Here is a 20,480-nt window from a genome sequence, read left to right as displayed (position 1 = left end):
CTGGGTCAGGCTGGGTTCTAAATCTGCTGACTGTCTAGAGAGGGGGGCATTCTCCTACACCTGCTTTCTATTCTGAAGACACCTGGAGATTGGTGATCACTTCTGGGATCCTTTGTTAGGAGGATTGCAACAGTTCAGCCTTGATGGTCTTTGCATGTGTTAAATAGGTCAAGAGTTTTCATTTCCCCTTCACTTCTGATATTAGTCTTCAATTCCAGAGCACAAACAAGAATGGTTTCTGGGTTTTTACCCCTATAATATTTTTTATGTGTCTGTGATACAATATAGATGAAAATAAAGAAATAATTCTTTATATCTTATATTTCCCATTATAAATATACTAAATTCTGTATCATTTCAATGTCATATAAATCCCTTTAATATTTATAACTATTCCATAGATATTCATAATACATCCTTATCCCATTCATTCTTATTTCTCTGTGACTACAAATAGCATACCATTTCCAGTGGTGTTAAAATTGATACATCATTGGTCTGATCAGTTTCTGCTTAGTATCATTGTGTCTTCTAATTACTACCCCTGCCCTCTAATACTAAGATTAAACTCACTGATTTCTTAATCAGAGTTGTGCTCAGTCAAATATGTTAATGATACCCTCTGCAAGTTTTTATTGAGAAATGCTCAATAAACTTGTATTTTGTCAAATGGCTATTGTTTATTTGCCAACATTGTATCAGTTTATATGTATTAAATTGCAAGTTAAAGAAAAACTGTTCCATAGTGACTTATATGAAGCATATGCATTGGCTGGTGTAGCTGAAAGACCAGCAACAGGGCATCTGTACTGTTTGCAGCTCAACAATGCCAATAAAAATTTGGCTTCCTTCTTTCTATCTTGCTGTCTGCAATCCCACTTTCCTCTTACAAGGGCAAGGTGGTTGCAAGCCATTCCATACTCATGTGCTTTCTTACTGATATCCAGTGATGTTTGACAGCCTGCCCTGAAAACCTTTCTTGTGCCCATTGATATTAATATGCTGTGTGCCCCTGCTTTGTGCCAGCAACTGTAGCTGGCGATGGGATTGTCTGAGTAGCTCAGACTGAGAGTCAGCTTTCCCAAGTAGGTAGGGCTGTGGGAGGAGATACAGAAACCCCAACAGGAAGTGGGTAACAGGAGGAAATGGTTGAAAGGTCATAGCCACATCACGAAAGGTGATAGCCACATCATTCACTATGCCACGTGTTTGGATGTCATTCCATTATAAAAGTTCTTGCTTTTTTGGTGTTTTTCTTAATTTATTTTTCCTTCTGTTTTTAGGGGCTGTTTCAACAACCAAACGGACAGGCATCCCAGCTCCCCGAGAACTCTCAGTAACTGTCTCAAGAGAGAGGTCTGTGCCACGTGGTCCCTCCAACCCAAGGAAATCTGGGTCCAGTCCAACTTCCTCCTGTACCCCGACCCCTACCAAGCACCTGAGGACCACTTCAGCAAAATCCAAGCAAGAGAATGAAGGTGGAGAAAAAGCTGTTCTTGAGTCTCAAGTTCGGGAACTTCTGGCAGAAGCCAAAGCCAAAGACAGTGAAATCAACAGGCTTCGAAGTGAACTAAAGAAATGTAAGGAGAGAAGGGCCCTGAGCACTGAGGGGACTGATGCTTCAGACCCAAGTGTTGATGGGATATCAGCCCCACCAGGTGACACAGAACCTTTATTAAGAGCCCTTGAGGAGAAGAACAAAATCTTTCAGAAAGAGCTTGCTGACCTAGAGGAAGAAAATAGGGCCTTGAAGGAGAAACTGACTTACCTCGAGCAGTCACCAAATTCTGAAGGAGTAGCAAGTCACATTGGTGACAGCAGCTGCCCAACATCCATAACTCAAGAGTCAAGCTTTGGAAGTCCAACTGGAAATGAGCTGTCAAGTGAAATTGAAGAGTATAAAAAAAACACACATGGAAATACATTGCGGACATCAGGGTCCTCAAGCAGCGATGTTACCAAAGCTTCCTTGTCACCAGATGCCTCTGATTTTGAGCACATCACTGCAGATACCCCGTCTCGGCCCTTGTCCTCCACTAGCAACCCTTTTAAGAGCTCCAAGTGTTCCCCTACTGGGAGTTCCCCAAATAACGCCAGCGAGCTGTCCCTGGCTTCCCTCACAGAGAAGATACACAAGATGGAAGAAAATCAGCACAGCACTGCAGAAGAGCTGCAGGCTACTCTGCAAGAGTTATCAGACCAGCAGCAAATGGTGCAGGAACTGACAGCTGAGAACGAGAAACTGGTGGATGAGAAGACGATTTTAGAGACATCCTTTCACCAGCATCGAGAAAGGGCAGAGCAGCTAAGTCAAGAAAATGAGAAACTGATAAACCTTTTACAAGAGCGAGTGAAGAATGAAGAGCCCAATGCCCAAGGAGGAAAAATCCTGGAGCTGGAGCAGAAGTGCACAGATATTCTGGAGAAGAGCCGCTTTGAAAGAGAGAAGTTGCTCAATATTCAGCAGCAGTTGACCTGTAGCTTACGGAAGGTTGAGGAGGAAAACCAAGGAGCTTTAGACATGATTAAGCACCTAAAGGAAGAAAATGAAAAACTTAATGGGTTTCTAGAACTAGAGCGGTGTAATAATAGTGTGATGGCCAAAACTTTGGAAGAATGTAGAGTTACCTTGGAAGGCTTGAAGACAGAGAATGGGTCCTTGAAGTCTCATTTGGAGGGAGAAAAGCAAAAAATTATGGAGACCAGTAGTACCCTGGGGCAGACAGCAGAGAACTGTAAAGTCCAGGAAATGTTGGAAGTGGCTCGAGCTGAAAAAGATCAACTGGAACTGTCTTGCACAGAGCTCAGACAAGAATTGCTAAAGGCAAATGGTGAAATTAAACATGTTTCAAGCCTGCTAGCCAAGGTAAGAATAGGTGTCTCTTACCTGGTATTTGTTCATCCTTACTAACATTTCTCTCCTTGACCTTAAAGTTGCAAAGAGAATCATTTGTTCTGTTACTTTCATTCATGAACCTAGCATTCTAAATGCTTGAATATCTGTGATTCCAGATGGACTGGTATTGAGATTCAAAAGGAAATACCCAAATTTCTGACTACAGGCAGTTGAAAGTATAATGGGGATATAGTAAATCACATCAAATGGTAGGATGTATTGATAAAGAATTTCATAGGGCTGGGGAATACAGTTCAATGGTAGATGCTTGCCTAGCATGCATGAGGCCCTGGTTTCCATCGCATACCGAAGAAAAAAAAATTTCTGCTGAAGCTGCAGTCTAGTGCAGAGGAGGGACACGAGAATAATATGGGAGGGGGGCAGGGCAGGAGTAGTGCAGAAGTAGTACTTCCTGGAAAAGTGACAGCTAAGCTGAGGCTTGACGATTGAGTTATCTAAGTCTATCATCATGAGTTTAGCTATTAGTAACAGTTAAAATTGTCCCCAATTTTCCCAGCAAGAAATAATACAGCCACGGGCTGGGGTTGTGGCTCAGTGGTAGAATGCTCGCCTAGTATGGGTGAGGCACTGGGTTCAATCCTCAGCACCACATAAACATAAATAAATAAAAATAAAGGCATTGTGTTCACCTACAACTAAAAAAAATTTAAAAAATAATACAACCACTATTTTAATATTTTCTGTCAAATATATGTATGCATATATCTCATGAATTAAAAAAAAATTAAGGGCTGGGGGTATAGGTCAATGATAGAGTGCATGAGACCCTGGGCTTTCATCTTCAGCACTGTAGAAAATAACATTTAGAACCATCCTGTACATGTTATTAACTTTTCTTTGTTGCATTTAACATTTTCTGAGCATATTCTCCCCATCAATTATTCTTTTAGGTATTATTTTAAATATGATAGTACTTTATTATATTATTATATTATTATACTTTATTATCTTATATTCACTAGTCCTGTGTTATTAAACATATGTGTTTTATTGGATATTTATGTTTTTTTTCTGGTCTTTCACTAGTGTAAATATATTTTTTGTCTCTCTCTGATTATTTCTTCAGGAAAAATTCCTAGACGTTGACTTAGTGAGTCAGAGAGTATAAACATTTTAAAGACTTTCAACACATTCAGCCAGATTGCCCTCCAGAAATATTATGCCAATTTGTTCCCACGAGCAGTTCATGAGAGCACTTGTTTCCCTGAGCCCTTGCCAACACTTGGTATTAAATTATGTCATTCAAATCTGTTAATCATTTCCTTTAAAAATATTTTATTTTTACCTTTTTAATTTAGAAAGATCTTCTCTAGCCCAAGATCAAATAAATGATCACTTCATTCATTTTCAAGTGACCTTTTGATTGTTCTGGAATTTTCTTATGTGATGCAAGATTGATAATAATTGTAGGATAGTCTGCCTACTCCACAGGGTAGGTGCAGAGAGATGACTTCCTGTTTCTGTCTTCATCAAGCTCTTGGGTCTGTGAATTAGGGGTCTGCTGGGGAGCGAGGGTAAAAACCTTTTTCACTTTATGTGGGGGTTTATCACTGTTTCAAGCAGCAATTTGTGCTGTAAGCTCTTAGGCAGACTTTTCTGTATCGCTTCATCTGTCTTGAGACCTGTTAGTCGCATCCTGATTCTGCAGTTCGACATTCTGATGGTCCTAGTAGTATGTTGTGTTAGGAGTTTTTACCATTGTCTATGTTTTAAATTCATAAGTATTTTATTGAAAACTCAGGATTAGAATTAGAGGTTACTAGCCAGGTACTCATTTAATTGAAGCTTTGCATTGTCACCCAATAGAATATTTAAATGAAGCTTTGCATTGTCACCCAATAGAATATTTATCTATTTTGCTTAAAGATCACTGAGTACTCTTTTACAAAATGTTTAGTCTCCCAAAGGACTTTTTTTTTTTTTTTTTGTAGTTATAGATGGACAGAATGCCTTTATTTATTTGTTTATTTTTGTGTGGTACTGAGGATTGAACCCAGTGCCACTGAGCTACATCCCTAGCCCCCCACCAAGGACTTTTTGTGTGTGTTTGTGTGTGCTGCTGGAGGTTAAACCCAGGGCCTTGTGCATGTGAGGCAAGCACTCTACCAATTGAGCTATATCCCCAGCCCTCAAAGAGCATTTTTCAAGTCCTCTCTTAGTCCTTCATTGTTCTCTTTGGTATTTTGATTGGTATCTCACTAAATATATGTATCAGTAAGAAATAATTTGGCATCTTAAAAATAGCTTACTTCTTATCATAAAGTATTTATTATAGGAGATTTAGAAAATATAGAAAAGTATGAAAAGTGACCTTTATAACCTCTAATAATCTAAATATGGGGCTGGGGTTGTAGCTCAGTGGTAGAGTAATTGCCTGGCAAGTGTGAGGCACTGGGTTCAATCCTCAGAACCACATAAAAATAAGTAAATAAAAATAAAGGTATTGTGTCCATTTACAACTAAAATAAATAAATAACCTTTAATATCACATCTTGAAGAAAAAACTATCAACATTTTTTGTGTGTCCTTTAAAGTTTGTTTATGCATACAAACCTGTATTGACAGAGTTTTATTTAATCTTTCTGCCAAAAAGAATAGAGTATGTCTTTCATGACTACAATGACCCCCATTAGATTTATAAAATCTATTTCTGATTTATGCATTTCTTTTATCATTTAAAATTCTTTTATATCGCTTTTTATACATTGTTTGTTTTCTTCCTAGCTTCTTAAGTAAAATTTTTCATTTAACTTTGTTCTTTCTTTAAAGTCATGAATTTTTTGCTTTCATGTGGTTTTGGCTAAATAATGACAATAAAATGTAAAGTTTTCTGGTATAAACTTAATATGATATGGAGGAAAAGGCAAGTATTTGCATTCTCTGTAGAATATAAGGCCCAAGATATATATTAAATATCAAGCTATTATAAATATTATAAAATCAAACTGTTATTGATATATTCCATATCTTATTTCTGGCTTACTAAAGTTATCAAATTCTAATGGAAGATGAAAAAGATTTTAGCCAGTGTTTAGGTGAAAGTCTGAGGTAAAAGATGAGATATGATGCCACAAAAGGTTTCTTTATACCTATCAAGACCTCAGGTCTATGATTTTGCACTGTTGTTTGCAAAGACATTGATTTGTAATGGCAGTGAATCTGTAACTTAATCTTCCTGCTGTTTTATATTAACATAGAAAAAGTATAATCCATACCTATGGAAGAGACCATCTGTGTTTTCTGTTGCTTTAACAGAACATCTGAGACTAGGTAATTTATAAAGAAAACAGCTTTATTTTGGCTCTTGGTTCTAGAGGCCGGAAAATCTAAAACCAGGTGGTCAAATCTTGTGTGGGCCATGTTACGCTTCAACTTACGGTGGAAAATTGGAAGGAGAAGCTCTGCATTCGGAAGATGGACCATGTGTGAGAGAGTGAGGGGAGATGTCAGGCTTACTTGATAACAATCTCCTGTCAAGGTCACCAGTCTAGTTTCAGGAGCATGAGAGTTCCCATGAGACTGCATTCATCCATTTATAGGGGTAGAGCCCCCCAAACTTAATCACCTCTTAGAGGCCCCACCTCCCAATTCCACTACATTGGGAATCAAATTTCATTGTGAGTTTTGGTGGGGACATATTATATCCAAACCATAGTAGCTTATTGTATCCCCACTGTAGAATATCAGGTAATCCATTGGCAATTGTGAATTCAAATGATGTTGCTTAAGCGACCCATGCCTTAAGGATAATAGGAACAGTTTTAGCATAGAATTAAAGATATAAGTGTTAGACTGGGTCTTCCTGACTTGCCCAGTGACAAGTCTTATGACCTCAGGCAGGCCTCTTTCCATCCACAGTGTTGAGCCAGAAGTATGATGGTGGGTGTATTCTGGTTTTGTGCCAAAAATGAAGCATTTAACATTTCATCATTAATTATTTTTGTTGTAGACATTTGGTACATAACCTATATTATGTTATTGTAAGTGTTTTGCTAAGTCGTGTCTGATTTTTAAATAAAGGATAGAGGTTAAATTCTTTCTGTATCTACTGACATCTATTTTTGTGCCATCACATTGCTTTTTTCTCCTTTATTTTGTTACAGAGGTGAATTACAATAACAGATTCTCTAAGGTAGTTAGTCCTATGTTAAGTCATCTTGGCATTCCTGGAGTGAATCCTAATTCTTCAGTGCTCATCATTTCACTTGACATTTTTGCCCAGAATCTTCACATATGATGACTTTAAGCAGTTGTCAGAGTGGACTCTTCTATTTATCACTAAGCAGACTGTTTGGTCATCAGTACTTTATCCCTTGAGCATCATATTCATCCACTCTAATACTTGGCGGAAGAAGTAGATCCGATTAAAAGAATAAAGTTGTGTATTTACAAAGGGGAAAAGCAATATCAACCCACCCTACAATCTAATAGTTAACAAATTTACCTCACCTGATAGAGTTAGTGAATCTATAAGAGTTTCAATTCAAATATGTTACTTAATGACTCAAAAGAATTTCTGAAAGTCTTCAAATGTACTTCTTTTTGGATAGTATATAGTACTTTTCCTTGTGAAATAAATAGAAAGTTAGTAGAATTTTTATAATAACTATGTTTTTGTTTCATAGGATTTTTCTTCCTTGTATTTATTTGTCTTAGCAGTTCACTAATAATATCTCCATTCTTTTTTTTTTTTTTTTTTTGTGGTCCTGGGGATTGAACCCAGGGATTTATACGTGCAAGGCAAGCACTCTACCAACTCGCCATATCCCCAACCCCAATATCTCCATTCTTTTCATTTTCTCTGGTAGATTCCCTATACATTTTTCTGGCAGCTTATGTAAGACACTTCTGTATAATTTTGAAAAAGGGTGTGATGTCTACAGGACCCCAAAGCCTCAGCTTCCTGTGAGGCATTTAGGTACCCAGGTAGCCCCTGTAGCCGGATAACAGCTTGTAGTTGCTTAGGGTTATTTTTTTTCCCCCAGCCCTTGACAACCCAGCTTTAAGTTTATTTTATTTATTTATTTGAAACAGGGTCTCAGAGTGTTTCCCAGGCTGCCTTCAAATTCCTGGGACCAAGGAATCCTTGTATTTCAACCCCCTGAGTAGCCAGAAATACAAGCATATACCATATGCCACTGTGCCAGGTTTAAATTTTTTGACTTTCACCTTTTTCAATTGTTTGGGATCTTGATTTTACAATAGACTTTCTTGACTAGGCTTGAAACTTAGAAATTTTAAAAGAAAAATACTGAGGCCTTAAAGCTTATAGTTGGTATGCTTAGAAACTAGCTTTTTCTTCAGAAACTCATGGTTCTCCTCCAAGGAAGTAAGACGATTATAAATAACCACTCACTGTGGGTGGTCAGGGGAGCCCAGTAGAGTTAAAGTGATCAGTGTGCAACCAAGGTTGGTTCTGAGGCCAAACTGATTAGAGCAACCTCTGGGCAAAGATTGCAAAACTGGAATTTGAGAGAAAGATATAATGAGTGAATAATCCTATGGCCATGACTTCAGAATAGAATGTCTTAAGGACTTAAGAGATCTTAAAACCTTAAGTAATCAGGTGGTCCAATAGAATCCCCAGGTGATGCCTTGGACAACATAAAACAGAAAACTCCAGTGTCTATGATGTATGCCAGTTGACGTACTCGCTGCTTCCATTCTCTGAGGTCAGAATTCAGGCAGTTGCTAGCAGTGGTTCCCGGGCTCCATAATTCCAGGGCTATGGGCTGGTAGCTCTTGACCCTCCTGCCAAGGGTACAGGGTAGCTCAGCTTCCTTGGGCCTTTTTAACCACATGTTGTGGTTCCAGGCAGAAAACGTCTCCTCAGACCTCTCAGTTCTATGAGTAGAACCTGGTTCCTGGGAAGCTTCCCCCAATTTCTTTCTCTTTATGTCTGATTGGTCAAAATAGTACCATATTTGTGGGCTGGGGATATAGCTCAATTGGTAGAGTGCCTGCCTTGCATGCACAAGGCCCTAGTTCAATCCCCAGCACTACCACCGCAAAAAAAAAAAAACACAAAAAAACCCAAAACCACATTTGCATCCCAGCCCACCTCTTTTGAAATAAGTTCATAACCTGATTCTTAAACAAAATTGAGGTTCCCATAGAAAGAAAAAAGGGGGGCGGGTTATGGGCACTGTTTGACAGCCTCCCCACAGGACTCCATATCTTTACTTTTTTCCACAAAGCACTCATGGTAACCTAATCATGTAAGTCCTTCAACGGCTTCCCATTTCATCAAACACTTCATGGATGCCCAGAGCCCAGCAGCTTGGCATCCCTATACTCTAGCCTCAGCCTCACTGTTTCCCTCCTTGCCCAGAACCAGCTAGATTGAGTCCTTGCCTGCCTCTGGGTGTTTGTATAGTGGTCTCTCTGTCTCTCTTGCCTGGTGTTTTCTGCAGCTTTCAGTCTTAGCTATGGGGACACTTCTTCAAAGAGGCCTTCAGCTCCGATGGATCATTAACTCATGAACTCTCATGGCTTCTTTCAATAAATGATATTGTTCTAGATCAACCAGGATCTCTGTGTGAAAGCCTTTGCCCTTCATAGCACCTCAGGATGTTCTTGGAAGTATTGGCGAATCTGTTGTGTAGCGTTCAGGGGAAATTTGGAGAATATTCGTTTCTCCTGCCTGAATGATGGACTGGTGACGGGTTAAGGTTACTTACCCAAAGTCATGGAGATTTCATTCCTCTTCAGTTGAGACATAATTTACCCCATTTTCTGGCCACAAAACATCAACGAGGAGAAAGGCAAGTGAGGAAGTTCTGTAAACAGCCTGCTGCAGCTGTCCTGTGGAAGCCTGGAGGAGGTAGACTCAAAGGAGGCACCTCAGGGTAGCAACATGAGGAGAGGCCTGCAGGGAAATTTGCCAAAGGCCCCCTCCTGCCTGGCTGTGCACTAGGAGCTGAAGCTCACAAAGATTAAATTACACAGCTAGAATGCCCATGTGTCCCTTATTATGTGAGATATAACAGCGACATGGCCCCAAACACAGTAGTCACATGATGGGGGTATATACCAGGTTCTTCCCAGCAGATCGATCTCTGAAACTCAGAAGAGAAGGGTTGAAGCTGAACTTTGGTGGAGAAGAAATACGGCCTTGTGGGGGATCGGAACACAGAACACTTGTGGCTCTGCCTCCTACACCTACTGTGGTTCCACTGGAGGAGGGTGCTCCTCACTGCCGACCTACATGGGCTGCCCCTTTTCTGAGTTTCCTTGCCAGAACTTCATCCCCTGTGACAAATTCATTTTTCTTCTTAGACATGTTAGTTCTTTTAATGAGATAAGGCCCGAGCACTATTCTTGTCCTTGAATGTGACCTCAGGACTCTTTGGGAGCCCTAGAGTTGCCCCAACATCTCCCTCCTATGTACATTCTTGGGCAGCACTTTTATGGGGCACTGCTACTGCCGATGGCATCCCCAGCACACAGCCCCTGCTTCTTCAGCTTGCCTGTGAGTTCCCAAAGGTAAAATTCACATTTTTATTCTACATCTTTGAGTTTTCCATCAGTCTTTTCCATTACAGAAGTGTAAATACATAGCATATTCTCTTCTCCCTTGGCAGAATAGCATTGCAAAAAGGAAAGAAAGATTTAAACTTAGGTCAGTAAGAATGCAATATAGTTATCAGTATCAGCAGTACCTGTTCACAATGTGGCCAAGAATGAAGCAAAAGTTGTTTTATAGTAGCCAAGCTAGATGTCAAAACAAAAACAACAAATACAACACACATCCTTACTCATGGCAGAGTTACTCAAGCTGTCATTCCAGGTTTGTTTACTTTTTATGCTGTATATAATTTTAGCATTGCTGTTTCTTCCACATATTAGGTATTCAGTAAATACTTGTCAGTGAATAAGTGAATGAATGGCAAAGAAATTTACAGTGGAATTAAAAGAGACTGCTATAATTTATCAATATGTTCAAAACAAATTTTATCATATTTTAATAATAATAGCTAGTATTTTAATGCTTTATATGTATTAGGCACTCTTAGAGACTATAATCATCATAACCTTACATAGTAGATACCGTCAATATTAGCCTAATTAATTAATTGATGAAACCAGGATCAAAACTGGGTTTGACTTCAACATGCCTAGATATTTTTTTGTGTGTGGGGGCGGGTACCAGGAGCTGAACTGGTACAGACTGAACTCAGGGGTACTTGACCACTTGTTCGCGTCCCCAGCCCTATTTTATATTTTATTTAGAGACAGGGTTTCACTGAGTTGCTTAGCACTTTGCTGCTGTTGCTGAGGCTGGCTTTGAATTTGAGATTCTCCCTCCTTAACCTCCTGAGCTGCCTGGATTACAGGCATGCGCCACTGCACCCAGCAACATGTCTGTCTTTAATCACTGATTTATATGGCTTTCTGGTTACTGAAAGCAAAGAGATAGGAAAATATATAAAGCAGACCTAATGACTCTAATACCATGTGGTCTTAGGCCAATGCTGTTTTTCCCCCCACTGAAAAAACAAAGCCTCATTTACTAGAAGAATTTTACTTGATTATAATACAGTGGGAAAGTTTACAGCAAAAACCTGAATCATCAAGAAATGTTTTTGTTTGACTTCTAGCCTGAATCATGAGAAGGGGTAAGAATGAGTTTACCAGGTGAAGTGTTGGGGGTAGGGACTGGGGAATGTCACTAGAAGACAATAACTTAAGTCCTAAGGCCAGAAAGCCTGGCCCTTGAGGAAGTAATGCTCATTTTTTTGTCATTGCTGGAATGCATGGGATGGTCCGTGGAAGTGAACAGGAAGAAATGCCAACCACGTAGATTGAATTTCACCCTCAAGACATAGTAAGTCGGGGCTGGGGATGTGGCTCAAGCGGTGGCGCGCTTGCCTGGCATGCGTGCGGCCCGGGTTCGATCCTCAGCACCACATACAAACAAAGATGTTGTGTCCGCCGAAAACTAAAAGATAAATATTAAAAATTCTCTCTCTCTCTCCCCCTCTCTCTCTCCCTCTCTCTCTTTAAAAAAAAAAAAGACATAGTAAGTCTTAGAAGGATTTTTTTTTAATAGCAGCTTTATTGAGATATAATTCAGAAAATGTACAAGCCAGTAATTTTTAATATATTCTCATGGTTGTATAGCCATTACCACAGTCAATTTTACATCATTTTTATTACCCAGTAAGGAGATCTGTATCATGTATTAAAGTCACCGCCGTTTGAGTCAACTTTCGTGTCACTGTGACCAAAATATCTGACAAGAGCAACTTAGAGGAGAAAAAATTTATTGGAGCCTCATAGTTTCACAGGTCAGTCCATAGAGGGCTGACTCCATTGTTCTGGGCCTAAGATGAGGCAGCACATCATGGGGGACATGTGAGGTAGAGAGGAGAGCTGCTCCCTCATGGCAGCTGGAGAGAGGATCCAAAAGGGGCCGGAGAGTAGATGCACCCTTCAAGGGCACACCCTCGGTGACCCACCTCCTCCATCCATACCGCCTGCTTATGGTTACCACCCAGTCCATTCAAACTATTAGATTATGAGAGCTGTAACTTAGTCCTAAATTACAGCTCTCATAATCTAATAGTTTTACCTCTGAATATTCCTGCATTAGCAAGAGCTTTTGAGAGACACATATGCTAACCATAACATGCTTCCCCCATATCACCTTTTCCCTCCCATCCTTTGGCAACCTCTAATCTATTTTGTGACTCTTTGGATCTGCCTCTTCTGAACATTTTATGAAATCATATACTATGTGACTTTTATCTTTTTTTTTTTTTTTCACTCAGTGCAGTTCTTTCAAGGTTCACCCACATTGTAGCCTATGTCAGTACTTCATTCTTTTTCATATCTAATATTCCATTGTATAAATCCATCACATTTTGTTTATCCGTTCAGTTGATGAGAAAGTTGTTTCTACTTTTTTGGTTATTGAAAATACTATTGCTATTAATGTTTGCGTACAGCGTTTTGTATTAATATATTTCATTTCTCTTGGGCATATGCCTAGGAGTGGAATTCCTGATCGTTTAATTCTATATTTAACTTTGTTTTTCCTAAGGGGCTTTCGACTACTGAGCCACATCCCCAGCCCTATTTTGTATTTTATTGAGAGACAGGGTCTCGCTGAGTTGCTTAGCTTCTTGCTTTTGCTGAGGCTGGCTTTGAACTTGAGATACTCCTGCCTCAGCCTCCCAAGCTGCTGGGATTACAGGTGTGCGCCACCATGCCTGGCTTGTATTTAAATTTGTAAGGGACTCTCAAACTGTTTTTCAAAGTGGTCACACCATTTTATATTCCCACCAGCAATGTGTTTGGGTTCCACTTTTGCCACATCCTCCTCTCCCTTGTTATTGTCTTTTTGTGTTAGCCGTCTAAGTTTGATATGCACCTCCCCAAAGATGACATTAGTCTTTTCCCCAGTGTCTAATGATACTGAGCATTTTTCATGTGCATACTTAGCAATTATATATCATCTTTGGAGAAACAATTTAAATCCCTCACACATTTTTTTGTCTTACGGTTGAGTTCTAAGAATTCTTTACATATTCTGAATACAATGCTTTATCAGAGATGTAATTTGTAAATATCTTCTCCCATTCTGTGGGTTATCTTTTTACTGTCTTTTAATGTCCTTGAAGGCACACTTTTTTTTGTTTTAATTTTAATTATATGAAGTCCAAGTTATTGTTTTGTTGTGATTGTGCTTTTGGTTTGAGGAATTTTAAACAAGGGAGTGAGAGAATCCCAGATTCAGAACGATCGCTGGGCTACAGCTGGAGCTCAATGGTGGAGCGCTCGCCTGGCACATGTGAAGCACTGGGCTTGATCCTCCACACTGTAAAATTAAAGTAAAGGTATTGTGTCCACCTATAACTAAAAAGTATATATTTTAAAAAGGACAAAAGAAAGATTGCTAGCCGGGTGCGGTGGCACACTCCTGTAATCCCAGCAGTTTGGGTTTGATCACGAGTTCAAACCCAGCCTCAGCAAAAGCGAGGCGCTAAGCAACTCAGTGAGACCTTGTCTCTAAATAACATACAAAATAGGGCTGGGGATGTGGCTCAGTGGTCAAGTGCCCCTGAGTTAAATCCCCAGTACCAAAAAAAGAAAAAAGAAAGAAAGGTTGCTTTAGCCACAGTTAGGTGAGAAAGAATGGATTGAACAGGGGACAAGATAGAAGGGAGGACAGGATTTGAAAGACATTTGGACATTAGATATTCTAGGAGTTAGGCCCATTAGGGTTTGGTGTCCAATATGATATTGGGGATCCCTGGAAAGAGGCCTTTGGTCCATTCCCCAATCCTCCTCTTGTGTGGTTGCACATGTGGTTGTGCTGTTTCCTGAGAGGGAGCATAGAACCTGGAGCAGCTTGGGGAGGAGTGATGTCTGTTGAACCAAAGAAGGTATTCAGGCCTGCTCATTGAGCTCCTGTCAGCCCCTGCCTGTCTAGCCATAGATGACCCCTCAGCTTTAGGCCAAAGATCTCAAGGCCAGGAGCTACTTCATTTCCTGTACCTAAGGCCTTCCTTAGACCCTTTTGTCCCTTTAGAAGCAGTAAAACTATAAGCAACTAGGATGTTTCCCTAGTTACACATTTTACATTTCTGAGGTTTGTTGAAAAAGAAGTCACTATTGGAATGTGTGGGGGTTGAATCTTTTTTTCTTTTCTTTTCTTTTTTTTTAGTTGTAGGTGGACACAGTGCCTTTTTATTTTATTTATATGGTGCTAAGGATCAAACCCAGACCCTCACACATGCGAGACAAGTGCTCTACCACTGAGCCCTGCCCTAGCGCCAGCCCCAGTCCTGGGGTTGGATTTTTTAAGAGAGAGAAATTTTTTTTTTAATATTAATTTTTTAGTTTTTGGCAGACACAACATCCTTATTTTTTTATTTTTATTTGGTGCTGAGGATCGAACCCAGCGCCCCACGCATGCCAGGTGAGCACGCTACCTGAGCCACATCCCCAGCCCGGGGTTGGGTCTTAATGTCTTTATTTTCTTCCTTCCTAGATGATTTACTTTTTTTTTTTTTTTTTTTAGTATTGAGGATCTTTTTATCAAATAGACAGTATAATCAGCAGATTCAGTCAAAAGCCAAGTAAAAGACAAACATGGGCTATGGTGTGGTAGAGCACTTGCCTAGCTTATGTGTGGCCCTGGGTTCCATCCCTGGTACCACAGACAAACAAAACGCAACATCCTTACATAAGAAGCAGTACAGAGGGTTTATTTTACAAGCCATGTACCTTGCTATTGGCAACATAACTTATCCACCTTTGCTGGTTTCTAACAGAACTATCTATACAACTTTAATGATATTGGAATTTATTTAGAATTTATTACAATGATATAACTACATCTGCCTATGTCTCTATGTTATTCATACATGACTGAATGATGAAATGATGTATGAAAGGCAGGGTCTGATTTTCAAAAAAGTTCTTTGCTTGAGAACCTATTAAGAATAACCATAGTAGGGCTGGGGTTGTGGCTCAGCGGTAGAGCCTAGCACGTGCAAGGCACTGGGTTCCATCCTCAGCACCAATAAAAATAAATAAATGAAGTAAAGATATTAAAAAAAAAAAAGAAGAACCACAACACTAAAATATTTAAACCATATTTTCGTCTTGCAGGATGCTTTGATTTTGATGTACTGAATTCCTAGTTCCTTATATACTGAAACATTGCTAGGTTAGCTGTAAACCTGTTTCCTTAGTGTATTCTCTTTATTTGAAATTTTCTATTCTTGGGACTAGTTTGTGTAAGATGGGACCTTGGTTCTTAGTTTGACTTCCTTTATACTTCATCTTACCCAACAAAGATAAACAGATGTGCCTTATGGAGGTCTTTATTCACTGTAGTCGATTGATCTAATGGTAAAACTATTTTGACCAGTTACTCATTTCCCCAAGAAGATAATCTAGATGTGTGTATGTGGCACCACAGTGTTCTCTAATATCTGCAGAGGTGGGGGCACCACTCCCCAGGAGCTCTCCAGGACTGTAGCATGCCCTCCTGCCAGGGCTTAACTCTGCTGAGGAGAGCTGCCTTCCACAGGGTAGCCCATACTGTAGCTAACCCCCCAAGAGGACCAAGGTCCAGGCTTTGCTCCCATCTGGAACAGTACTGAGGGGCATCCTCCGTGTGGAGCTCCCCAGGGGATTAACTGAAGTCTTTGTGTGACAACTTCATGGTTCTGCTTCCTTCTTCCACAGCTTGGACACCCCTCTCCCACTCCCAGGCAGTTCTCAATAAACTTCCCGTGTCCACCTCTTCATCTCTACGTGTTTCCAGGGAACCTGACCTGTGATAGAATCTTTTCCCCAAATTCAGTATCCGGCTGAGTCCTGGGAGATAGTCACATTTGCCAAGATTCAGTGGGTCTGGTCTCAGAGCTGCCCTGGCTGTGTGCTCCCAGCACTGCCCTTGGGCTGTGGAGCTACCTGTGCTGCCACGTGCCTCTGGCAATTTTAGGCCATCAGGAATGGTTTCACTGCCCTCTCCCCAGGAAGTCCTGGTGTTCCTGGGAAATTCCTTTGAATCTACTTGTAATATAATCTTATAGGACCCATTTCTGAAGAAGTTGATTTTTTTAAATAATGGAATATTCTTTTGTTTTTCCTATTTTATTTTATTTTTTATATGGTACTGAGGATCAAACCCAGTGCCTCACACATATTAGGCAAGGGCTCTACCACTGAGCCACAACCCCAGCCACAAGAAGTTGATTTTCTTTTTTTTTTTTTTTTTTTTTTTACGGATATTCACATATTTATTTAATGAGTCCCAATTGATGAACATTTGGTTGTTTTCTTTTTTTTTTTATTTTTATTTTTTATTGTGGGTTGTTCAAAACATTACAAATTTCTTGACATATCATATTCCACACTTTGATTCATGAAAGATGTTTGGAATCCATGGAAGAGATTTCTCTTTTCAAGGGAAAAATCATGTTGCTGGGTGTCTGATAGTGTAATTCCTGATCCAGAGAAGCTAAAATTCAAAGGAGTTTGTGTTGCTGGCCAGCAGAAAAGCCAACACAAAAGGCAGCCTAGAACTCTTAACAGTCATGAAAATAAAAGGTTTGTTCTCAGCTACTTGATACACAGGATTATTCTTTTCAAGTGATTTAATTTCTCCCTCTCTTTGTTAATCTTTGAAATGAATATTAAAACACCATCCTGTTATTTATCGAGTCCCTGTAAGAAGCATTGAGGCTACTTAAGGGCTCTTGGTTTTTACTTTTCTTTAAAACATTTTTATAATAATAATAATTATTATTATTATATTTGTATAATTATAATTTATTATTATTATTAGTAGTAGTAGGTACTGAGGATTGTACCCAGGAACACTTTTTTTTTTTTTTAACTTTGAGACTGGATCTTACTAAGTTGCTTAGGGCCTCTGTAAGTTAGTAAGTTGCTGAGGCTGGCCTTGAATTTGTGATCCTCCTGCCTCAGCCTCCTGTTCTTTCTTTCTTCCTTTTTTTTTCCCAATACCTTTCTGGAATACTGTTAAATTGAGAGAATTACTCCAAAATCAAGAATTGATCAGTGCATTTGAAACAGTAGCTGATTTATATAGATTTACTGACCTGGCAGTCCACACTGTACCCATCGCTATGCTATGTCACCACTCTTTGATGCCCATGATTATGATGAGCCAACACATGAGAAGTAGAGGAACATGGGAGTCTATAAAGGGTCCAGCAGCCTTGGTTGCACTCAGACCTTCCTTGGTGTGCTCAGTCTTTGGGTTCCGTTGCTCAACTGACTCACAGACATACCAGATAATTACATGCATATTTCTAGAACTCAGATAACATTCCTCTGCCTGAGTCTTCCCAACAAAGGCAGCCTGCCCTGCAGAAGACCATGGGCTGCCTCAGCATGCAAGACCCAGAGCTGCCTTCCCTTACTGCTCTCCAGATCCCTTCAGACTTCAGCATTATGTATTTAAAATGTTGTGGCTGCTTCTCCTTGAAATTGTCTTCTGTTTCACAAAATAGCTATTGTTAAGATCATGAGACTTCTGGCTTTTTCAACAAATTGAGATTTTCTTGGTTGAATGGACCTATATTATTATTCATATTGTATACCTAAGCTCATTATAAGATAAAGAGTGGCTCTTATTAAGTGCTTACTATGTACCAGGCACTGTGATAAACTTTCTGAGTACATTACTTCTTGAACCATTCCATTGTTCAGGCAGAGGGATTAAAAAGATAAAAGGTTTGATATGGTGGATTTAAAACCTAGTAGTCCAGCTCCCAGAGTCTGGAGCTGGAACCATTTTAATGAACAACAGCTTTCAAATATTTTGTCCACAAACTGCAGTGATATATTCTACGTCACAGTCCAGAGCCACACATTTTTACAATTGAAATACAAGTTTCACAGAGCAATGCTGACCTTTAGCACAGGTAGTATACTTTGGCTGTGTTGGTTCTCTTATTAGTTTTCTTACTTCTTGTTACCTACCCACTTCCTCCTTCCTTCCATTCTTCCATCCATTCATCCACAGCTTCCCAAGTGAAAAACACTGCAGGATTGCCCTTCACTGTTTGTTCATTCATTCATCAACTACTTTTTTTTTCGGGGGGGGTGTGTGTGCTGGGGATTGAACCCAGGGCCTTGTGCATGCAAGGCAAGCACTCTACCAACTGAGCTCTATCCCCCTATTGCTTCCTCTGTGTCTGACCTTCAGGCACAGGGGATACAGTGGTGAATACAGCAGATGAAGTCCTTGTCCCCATAGAGTTCACAGCCAGAAGGTTTTGCACATGAAATGCAGTTGGAAAAAAATTGCAGATGAAGTCCCTGAAACCCCTCCCCCCAAAAAACTACCTGGGAAGAAATCTATGGGTATCAAGTTTAGATTACTCTCCTAAATATACAGTTATGTAATAATATCCATTAAAGGACTATAGAAAAGGGTCAATGGTGTTTATTGCCGTGTTGTTCAAAATAATGAATTAATTAGTATTTTTAGATGGGGAATAATAATATGCAGTAATTAAAGTAATGTCCTAATGAGATGTGTAGCAATATGGATTCCTCTCCAAAACACAGTTAAAAACAAGTTACAAGCCTTGCAAGGCCTTGGAGAAGGCCTTGAGTTCAATCCCCAGTGCCAAAAACAAAACAAAAGAAAAAGAAAAAAAACAAGTTATAGAACACAAGAATTGTATAGTACAGGACAAAAGCATATTACTTATTATATACCTCAGTATAATATTGTACATGAAAAAAACATAATATATCATTTGTGTAAAAGTTTTTAAATATCCAGGACAATACTATGCATTATCATGGGGACATATATTTATTATAAAAGTGGAAAACCCTTCAAAGTATGACCACACATCAATTTGGGGATAATGCTTATCACTCTTGGAGGTGGGAGAGAAGGTTGATGTGTTAACAAATATTAATAAAGTAAAAGATTTAGCAAATGTGGCAAAACTCAACTATTGTTAAGTGTGTCTGGGTGAATGGTTATTTCATTATTTGGAGTGCTTTTCTGTGTTAATTATTACTACTTGTAATAATTAAAAACAGATGAAATTTTATGTGCTACTCCTCTGTTTCTGTGGCATGCACATTTCTATGTTCAGATTGGTCAGGTTTCAGGAGCATTGTTTGTGTCTCATCAGCAGAGGGCGCTGCTCCATAGCAGATAGAAGATGGGGCATTCCCATCCCTCCTTACCAGTGTAGCACCAGCGCCTCTCACAAAAGCAGTGTTCTACCCTTGTATGGGAAAGAAAGTTATTTTAAGTACATGTAGCTTTCTTTCTGTTTGTGAAAAGGGGCACAAAATGCAGCCATTTGGATACACACATTTTCCTGAACATTCCCAGCCTTGTCTGTTTCTCCGACTAAGAACGCAAGAAACATTACATGCCGAGAGCATCCTTTGCTGTTGCACGAGCCAGCCTTTCTGCTACTTTTTGGTGAACTTCTTTGCCATTACACTAACTGGGGAATCTTCTCTGTTCTAGATGGAAAAAGATTATTCTTACCTGAAGGAGATCTGTGATCATCAAGCAGAACAGCTGAGCAGAACCAGCCTAAAACTGCAAGAGAAAGCATCAGAGAGTGATGCAGAGATAAAAGACATGAAAGAAACCATATTCGAATTGGAAGATCAGGTGGAACAGCACCGGGCTGTCAAGTTACACAATAATCAACTCATTAGTGAGCTGGAAAGTAAGTGAAGTCACGTCCAGGTGAAACGTGGAACAGGCCTGAGTAGGATGCTAAAGAAACTGGTATTCGCAGGTGACTGTGAAACAGTTTTTAAGAATGTGTGTGTCTGGGATCTAAGAAGAGTCTTTTGACTACTCTGTAATCTCTAAAGAATAATGGCACTTAAGAAATAATCATTAATCTCTTGGGGCTGGGGATGTGGCTCAAGCGGTAGCGTGCTCGCCTGGCATGCGTGCGGCCCGGGTTCGATCCTCAGCACCACATACAAACAAAGATGTTGTGTCCGCCGAAAACTAAAAAATAAATATTAAAAAAATTTTTTAAAAATTAATCTCTTAAATTAAGTCAGAAAGTAAATGACA

The 20,480-nt window shown here is 39.6% G+C and overlaps 1 protein-coding gene across 6 annotated transcripts in view; it reads left to right on the top strand.

Annotated features, from left to right (window-relative positions):
* The window catches only part of Specc1 (sperm antigen with calponin homology and coiled-coil domains 1), a 269,979-nt gene that overhangs the window by 147,748 nt on the left and 101,751 nt on the right, over positions 1-20,480 (top strand). For all 6 annotated transcript variants that reach the window (XM_071603067.1, XM_071603066.1, XM_071603065.1 and 3 more), the window contains 2 exons: positions 1,284-2,866; positions 19,911-20,118. In XM_071603067.1, the coding sequence (XP_071459168.1) occupies positions 1,284-2,866; positions 19,911-20,118 (1,791 nt within the window). The remainder of the gene's footprint in view (positions 1-1,283; positions 2,867-19,910; positions 20,119-20,480) is intronic.

The sequence above is a fragment of the Marmota flaviventris genome, chromosome 17 (assembly GCF_047511675.1).
Source record: "Marmota flaviventris isolate mMarFla1 chromosome 17, mMarFla1.hap1, whole genome shotgun sequence".
NCBI lineage: Eukaryota > Metazoa > Chordata > Mammalia > Rodentia > Sciuridae > Marmota > Marmota flaviventris.
This window is presented reverse-complemented; position numbering and strand designations above follow the sequence as displayed.